The following is a 7,508-nucleotide window of genomic DNA, read 5'->3' as shown; positions in this document are numbered from 1 at the left end:
GCCAGACGCACCGGTTTGAACAGGGTGTGGTAGTAGGTGCCAGACGCACCGGTTTAAACAGGGTGTGGTAGTAGGTGCCAGACGCACCGGTTTGAACAGGGTGTGGTAGTAGGTGCCAGACGCACCGGTTTGAACAGGGTGTGGTAGTAGGTGCCAGACGCACCGGTTTGAACAGGGTGTGGTAGTAGGTGCCAGACGCACCGGTTTGAACAGGGTGTGGTAGTAGGTGCCAGACGCACCGGTTTGAACAGGGTGTGGTAGTAGGTGCCAGACGCACCGGTTTAAACAGGGTGTGGTAGTAGGTGCCAGACGCACCGGTTTGAACAGGGTGTGGTAGTAGGTGCCAGACGCACCGGTTTGAACAGGGTGTGGTAGTAGGTGCCAGACGCACCGGTTTGAACAGGGTGTGGTAGTAGGTGCCAGACGCACCGGGTTGGGCTGCTGGGTTTTTCCCGCTCAACAGTTTTCCGTGTGTAACAAGAATGGTCCACTACCCAAAGGACATCTAGCCAACTTGACACAAGTTTGGCAAGCATTCGAGTCAACATGGGCCAGCATCCCTGTGGAATGCTTTCGACACCTTGTTGAGTCCATGCCCTGATGAATTGAGGCTGTTCTGAGGGCAAAAGGGGGTGCCACACAAGATTAGGAAGGTGTTCCTAATGTTCTATACACTCAGTGTAAATCATACAGTATAAAAACACACAACAGATAGAAATGTCATTTAAAAAATGAATACTGCTTTTTATTCATTGCTCTGTTTTGCTCGACATGCAAGAGAAGAAACAGCACCCTCCACTCCAACAGCGTCCAGGCTTCTCCTTCTTCTTCTCATCCCCCTCTTCCTCTCTCACTGCATTCTCTGGCTGTTCCATCACCAGCTGGCAGCAAGATGACTGGGGCGCTATGGTCATCAGGCTCTGAAGCTCCTCCACCTCCTCTCCTTCCACCTCTGTCACCATGACAACCACCTCATTGACCCCGGTGACATGGATGTGGATCTGGCCGGCGTCCCTAGTGCTCATTGGCAGAGGGCTGCTGGGCTGGGAGAGCAGAGTGGTGGTGTCAGTGGGTTCCATGGGGTCAGAAGGATGCGCGGTGGTGGGAGCCTGGGGGGTAGCATCAAACTTCACCACCTGGGACCAGGGGTGGGCTGAGCTAAACCCTGGCTCAAAGATGGAGTCACTGCAGAGCTGAGAGCGCTGAGCCTGTTCCACCTGTGGCAGGGCATGCTGGGATAGTAGCGGTGTTGTCTGGGCTGAGTTCGGGTCCAGACTGAGGTTGTTCATAGAGCCCCTATTGGGTCCATCATCACCCTGGGTGGATCCACAGGCTGGTGAGTAACCAGGAGGGGGTGTGCTGGTAGGCAGCAGCAGGTCAGTGCTACTTATACCACAGCCTGGTCCGAACACTTCAGGGAACATCTGTGGCTGGAAGAGCTCCTGAAGGGAAGGGCCAGTCTCAGCGGCCAGGTCCACAGGGAAGACAGTTGGCGGTTGGCTTGGAGAGTCAGGCCCAGGGGTGGTGGTCTCCAGGAGCATGGTGTTGGTCACAGCAGGCTGGGGCTCCTCCATGGTTGAACATGTTGCCCCAGAGTTCTCCAGGCCTAGATCCCTTAACTCTTTGAAAAAATAATTTTTTAGAGAGACAGGGTCTTCATTGAGGAAGTCACTGCTCAGAGCTGGACCATCGAAGCAGCCTTTCAGTTGACCGTCCAGGTCTCTGCAGAAGTCAGAGTTGGTGCGCATGAGCCTGGATGTCCCTGGTTCCTGCCTTGGTATTGAGATGGACAGGCCTCCAAACATCTCTCTGCTCATCAAGGGATTCCTCTGGCAGTCTGGCTGGCCATCGAATAATACCACCTCTGAGAAAGGCAGTGGAGGCCCAATCAGATTTTTCTCTGGGGGTTGGTCCCCCTTGCTGTTCTCCATGTCTGCTGATCAAACTATGAAGACATTTGAAAATTCCTAGGCTTTATTAAGGGTGGGTGTGGTCAGAACTCAACATTATTACATATAACATTGTTACATCAACGTTGTGATCCACATTAAAACAAGGTAGTCATCATAACTGTGAACCGAGAAAACGTAATAATGTGTTTCACGGTTCTAAGACTTATACCGTCATGGCGGAAGAGAGAATAGGAAGAATAGAGAATAGGAAAAGAATTGATGTTTTCACCGCTGCCGAACACACACAACATAGCCTACCTGTTACCCAAATTGCCAGAATAAATGTTAATGTGGTAGCCTAGGCTATTTTCGTAGCTTCATACTATAACTAAATGCTACTTTGGAACAGGCACATAGAAAGGTGGTTTTAGGCAAAATCAGGAGCTTTGGGTCTCTATTTATATGTAACTAAATTTACACCGTAAATGTACACACAAAATGGATGGATCTTCCTACCTTTTGAAATTCACTAGTCACTCGCAAAATGACCACAGGCCCTCCTGGAAGAGATGGGTAGATTATATTTGAACCTTGGTTGTTTATATTTGAACAGTGCATCATATATATTTCAGTACCTTGAGTTAAGAATGCTGCAATATTATTTTAGTCTTTCTAACTTTAGATAGTAGCCTATGTTGAACTTTAGAAACGCCGTGGAACTAATTGACCAACATCAGTGAGTCCGCGCGGATTAATTGTAATCTTTGTTGGACGTCGGATATTATTCCTGTTGGCACCAGTTGAAAACCGAGACCCCAACCATTGTGAGCGCGGGCTGAAAAAGCCCACGTCCTTTCTGGAGATGAAAAGCGAGAACCGGAGTAGACAGACCAAGCATAATGTACAGAATAAGTCCAAGAGGTGAGTTATGAAATATACATTTATGTTTAGCTTATCCTTTTTTATGCATTGTAAACCTGTTAGCTCCAATTTGCATGCGTCTCGGCTCGGACCAAACATGCCCAGAACTGATGAAATAAAAAAGCAAAATGTTGGGTATGAAATTGGAACTTAGAAAATGCCGAGTTTGTAGGAAATTGCAACCAACATTCATGTTTTAAGCACATCTGTTTTTTAAGAAGACGTTTGGACACAGGTGCTCTGGATCCTCTGACGATATCTCATCAAACAGCGGATGCCTTGACACTAAATAGTTCCTGTTGAACTAAATGAGTTATGATTAAAGACCTTCACCTTTAGGTATACTCTACACATGTATCTAAATCTATTTACTTTGTTTTAGTCCAAAAGTCACCAGAAGACTGAAAAGGTGTCTTTGGCTTTTCCCACCTCTTGACTTGTAAGTGTGAATTAATAGGCTACACGTGCCTGTACTGTACTGTTTTCTATATAAAAGTGAAATGACCTTGCCACAAGCAGCACCACAGATATTGAGATGAGCCAGATGCAAGACTTTCCTCCCCATAGACATTAAAACCATTCGATAGCACCGACGTCATCTTCGTATCCCAATGGAAAAATCCCGATGGCCCATGAAATCGGGAAATATTTGAATTTGAAACGCCCCATATTGCTGAATGGGTCAAGGCTAGATGGTATCCAGATTTTGTCAAATTAACATCAAAAGTTGAATATTTTGGGATTTTAGATAACTCTAACCCTTTTCCTAACCTTACTTTAACCTAATTATCCCAACCAGCTGTTAATTATCCTAACCTGCTTTGTAATTTTTCCTAACCTGCTACGAAGTCGAATCTGATGTTAATTTGTCAAAAGCTGGATCCCTTCTCGTCATGACCTTCCTATATCACGGCTGGTTGTGATACAGCCTGGATTCATACCAGGCTGTCTGTAGTGACGCCTCTAGCACTGAAATTTAACTGGCATGTCAGTTATGAACAGATTGTTATTTACAATGACGGCCTACCAGGGAACAGTGGCCTTGTTCAGGGGCAGAACGACAGACTTTTACCTTGTCAGGTCAGGGATTCAATCCAGCAACCTTTCAGTTACTGGCCCAACACTCTAACCACTAGGCTACCTGCCGCCCCATTGGGCTGAACGGCACCAACATTGCTACGGATCATCGAGAAAGTGGCCAGAATTAGCAAAGGATCATGTCCGATGTAGTCGTTTTCATCCTGCCTGAGAGACACGTGCAAAGAGCGTGCATGAGGGCGCACGCCTCTCCGTAGCCTGCCGGCCTGTGATTGGTCTGTGTCAGTACATTGGTCTGGTCTGTGTCGGGCTCCCGAGTGGTGCAGCGGTCTAATGCACTGCATTTCAGTGCTAGAGGCGTCACGACAGACACCCTGGTTTGAATCCAGGCTGTATCACAACCGGCCGTGATTGGGAGTCCCATAGGGTGGTGCACAATTGGCACAGCGTTGTCCAGGTTTGTCTGGGGTAGGCCGTCATTGTAAATAAGAATTTGTTCTTTACTGACTTGCCTAGTTAAATATTGTTTATTTATTTATAAATGGTCCAGTGTGAGGACTAGTAGTCAAAATGGAACAGTATTTAATTTCATATATTGATTTGTATCAAATTTTAAAATAATTCACTATGGGATCGAACTTGATCATTGTAAACAAATTTTAGAGGCAAAACCAGCTGTTTAAAAAAAATGTTTGGCTATTCTAGCTATCATACTTTATATAGGCTTTCTAAGGCAGACCAGGGGTTTTGGCACCACTAGGTTGCTATGCAGTAGCTGACCAGCAGAGCACTTGGCTTCACGCTCTCAAACAGTCACACACAGTATCTGCACAGGTTTGCTTCACACTGTTACAGCGTGGTAGCCAGGGGACCAAAACAGCAGAAGAAGTTGAGCCTTGCACTTCAACGCTTAGTTGTTGTGGAAATTGACCCACTATGCTGTTTACTTTCTACATCTACGTCATATCGCTGAGTCTACCTTTAACTCAGTTTTTGTAATACATTTCCTCTCTCAGGGAGGAGGATGCAGCTCCGGTCCCTGTGTCTGACACCACCAGAGAACCACCAGAGACCAGGATGTCAAAGAAGAAGAAGACTTTCCCCAGACCACCTGTCACACAGGATGCAGAGAAGTTTCATGATGGCCCAACTAACACCAGTAGGCAAGTATCAAACATTCTAAATGCTCAGTTCTCGTATTTTGTTATTTAAAAAAATTGAATTAACTCACCTGACATGCATCTAAACTAATTTCCATTGTTTTAGCACCAATACCATCCCAAAGAGAAGGTGCCTTTTCCCAACCCTGTGAGTAACAGAGTTACACAATTAAATTAAATGAACAATTCATGATTTGTGAGTGTGACTGTGCATTTGACCACCTCCTTCAGGATGTCTGAGCCAGACCCAGTCCCTCTCTCTGAGCCAGACCCAGTGCCTCTCTCTGAGCCAGACCCAGTGCCTCTCTCTGAGCCAGACCCAGTGCCTCTCTCTGAGCCAGACCCAGTACCTCTCTCTGATCCAGCTGAGACCAGCAAGCCCCAGCAGAAGGCAGGAATCTTCAACCCACCTGCCACAAAGCGACTGAAGAGGACCAGGTCAGGTTACACTTTAGTCATAGTTATTTCATACTATATTCACACCATTAGTTAGTTGTATCCCAATTTCTAATTCCACATTGTCAATATTGTTTTCTATTCTAAGATTTTCTTTTGTGTCAATTCTACCTCAGAAAGTTGGAGCCAGCCCCAGGCCTTTTCTCTGAGCCACCAGAGAGCATGAAGTCAAAGGAAATGGAGATCCCAGGTCCACCTGCCACAAAGAGACTGAAGAGGACCAGGTCACTCTCTAGTTCTCATATTATAGTCACACTATTATGTAGTCAGTTGAATCTCAATTTCTTTTTTTTCAGATTCTATTGTCCACATAGTTTTTTATTCTAAGATTTCCATTTAATTTGTGTCTGTTCTATCATGTTCTACCTCAGGAAGTTGGAGCCAACTCCAGCCCCTCTCTCTGAACCTCTAGACACCAGAAAGTCAAAGAAGAAGAAAATAATCCCTGGCCCACCTTCAACTCAGCAAGTGAAGAGATCCAGATCTCCTCCTAGCCCCTGGACCCCTAACCTAGTGGAGATTAGACGTAGGACACCTACAGCCAGACCTCCTACCTGTGAGATAGGTGTAACTACATTTACCTTGAGATCGAAGGTAGCGACAAGCCTTACCTTGAAGTCAGGTGTAGTCACATCCCCATCTAGCGGTGAAGCCTTCTCCACATCCCCTGAGAGGAAGAAGATGAGGAAGAAGAACAGGAAGAGGGCCAGGTGCAGTGGTGCGGCTGTTCCCACCCCCCCTGAGAGGAAGATGAAGAAGAGGGCGAGGTGCTGCCCTGTCCCGCTGAACAACCCCTTGTCTGTCTGTCGGTCGAAGAGGGCCACCCAGGGCAGGAAGGCCTGTGTGTGGTGTAAACAGGAGAAAGAGTTGATGAAGACCATCTGGCAGTGTGAGGCCTGTCAGGTGGCCCTCTGTCTCATGCCGGGCAGAAACTGCTTCAGGGCCTGGCACAAGACTCACAAGTGGAACGAGGAAGTCATCTTCAGTCTGTTTTCTTAAATGTCAAATATGTGGGTCTGGAGCTTCAGCATGAGATATTAATGGTTTGTGGTCAAAAAAGCCCACTTTCAATTCCTAGTTCATATGGTTTTAGTAGAATTCAGGCATAAGAGCTTTGCACATGCTTTGCACATGTGGATTGTACAATATTTGCACATTATTCTTTTAAAAATTCTTCAAGCTCTGTTAGGTTGATTGTTGATCATGGCTAGACAGCCATTTCAATCTTGCCATAGAGCTGATTTAAGTTAAAACTAACTAGGCCACTCAGGATCATTCAATGTCAACTTGGTAAGCAACTCCAGTGTATATTTGGCCTGGTGTTTAAAGTTATTGTCCTGGTGAAAGGTGAATTTGTCTCCCAGTATCTGTTGGAAAGCAGACCGAACCAGGTTATCCTCTCATTTTGCATGTGCTTCGCTATATTCAGTTTATTTTTACAAGTAAAACTTGCTAGCTCTTCCTGGTAAAAAGCATACCCATAACATGATGCAGCCACCACCATGCTTGAAAATATGATAAATGCTACTCTGTGATGTGTTGGATTTGCCCCAAACATAACACTTTGTATTCAGGACAAAGTTAATTTTGTTGCCATTGTTGTCCCTTATTGCAAACAGGATGCATGTTTTGGAATATTTGTATTCTGTACAGGCTTCCTTCTTTACACTCTGTAATTTAGGTTAGTATTGTGAAGCAACTACAATGTTGAGCCATTCCCAGTTCTCCCATCACAGCAATTAAACTATGTAACTGTTTTCATGTCACCATTGGCCTCATGGTGAAATCCCTGAGCAGTTTCCTTCCTCTCTGGCAACTGAGTTAGGAAGGACACGTATCTTTGTAGTGACTGGGTGTATTGATACACCGTCCAAAGTGTAATTAATAACTTCATCATGCTCAAAGGGATATTCAATGTCTGCCTTTTATTTTTACCCATCTACCAATTGGAAAACCTCCCTGGTCTTTGTGGTTGAATCTCTGCTCGACTGAGGAACCTTACAGATAATTGTATGTGTGTGGTGCAGAGATGAGGTAATTC

The 7,508-nt window shown here is 45.7% G+C and overlaps 2 protein-coding genes across 8 annotated transcripts; one reads left to right on the top strand and one right to left on the bottom strand.

Annotated features, from left to right (window-relative positions):
* Positions 1–720: 720 nt before the first annotated feature.
* On the bottom strand, positions 721–2,671 carry LOC124005530. Its single transcript, XM_046314890.1, has 2 exons — positions 2,409–2,671; positions 721–1,945 (listed from the first exon to the last, which is right to left on the bottom strand). Exon 2 carries the CDS (start codon positions 1,929–1,931, stop codon positions 750–752), a length of 1,182 nt encoding a protein of 393 aa, XP_046170846.1. The 5' UTR covers positions 1,932–1,945; positions 2,409–2,671; the 3' UTR covers positions 721–749.
* Positions 2,202–7,336, top strand: LOC124005527 (proline-rich receptor-like protein kinase PERK9). Of its 7 annotated transcripts, none has more exons than XM_046314881.1 (7): positions 2,211–2,813; positions 3,196–3,252; positions 4,868–5,014; positions 5,118–5,159; positions 5,243–5,449; positions 5,584–5,691; positions 5,839–7,336. In XM_046314881.1, exons 1-7 carry the CDS (start codon positions 2,755–2,757, stop codon positions 6,464–6,466), a joined length of 1,248 nt encoding a protein of 415 aa, XP_046170837.1. In that variant the 5' UTR covers positions 2,211–2,754; the 3' UTR covers positions 6,467–7,336. The 7 variants fall into 7 exon arrangements, with proteins under 7 accessions (XP_046170842.1, XP_046170840.1, XP_046170837.1 ...); XM_046314882.1 differs by having other exon boundaries at positions 2,212–2,813; positions 5,118–5,160; positions 5,268–5,449; XM_046314886.1 differs by lacking the exon at positions 5,584–5,691 and having other exon boundaries at positions 2,202–2,813.
* The last annotated feature ends 172 nt before the right edge of the window (positions 7,337–7,508 follow it).

The sequence above is a fragment of the Oncorhynchus gorbuscha genome, linkage group LG19 (genome assembly GCF_021184085.1).
Source record: "Oncorhynchus gorbuscha isolate QuinsamMale2020 ecotype Even-year linkage group LG19, OgorEven_v1.0, whole genome shotgun sequence".
Lineage (NCBI taxonomy): Eukaryota > Metazoa > Chordata > Actinopteri > Salmoniformes > Salmonidae > Oncorhynchus > Oncorhynchus gorbuscha.
This window is presented reverse-complemented; position numbering and strand designations above follow the sequence as displayed.

Coding starts and splice junctions, on each gene's coding strand:
- LOC124005530 (XM_046314890.1), bottom strand. CDS start 1,931: ATGGAGAACAGCAAGGGGGACCAACCCCCAGAGAAAAATCTGATTGGG.
- LOC124005527 (XM_046314881.1), top strand. CDS start 2,755: ATGAAAAGCGAGAACCGGAGTAGACAGACCAAGCATAATGTACAGAAT. Junction 2,814..3,195: donor GTACAGAATAAGTCCAAGAG/GTGAGTTATGAA, acceptor ACTTTGTTTTAG/TCCAAAAGTCACCAGAAGAC. Junction 5,160..5,242: donor AGGTGCCTTTTCCCAACCCT/GTGAGTAACAGA, acceptor CACCTCCTTCAG/GATGTCTGAGCCAGACCCAG.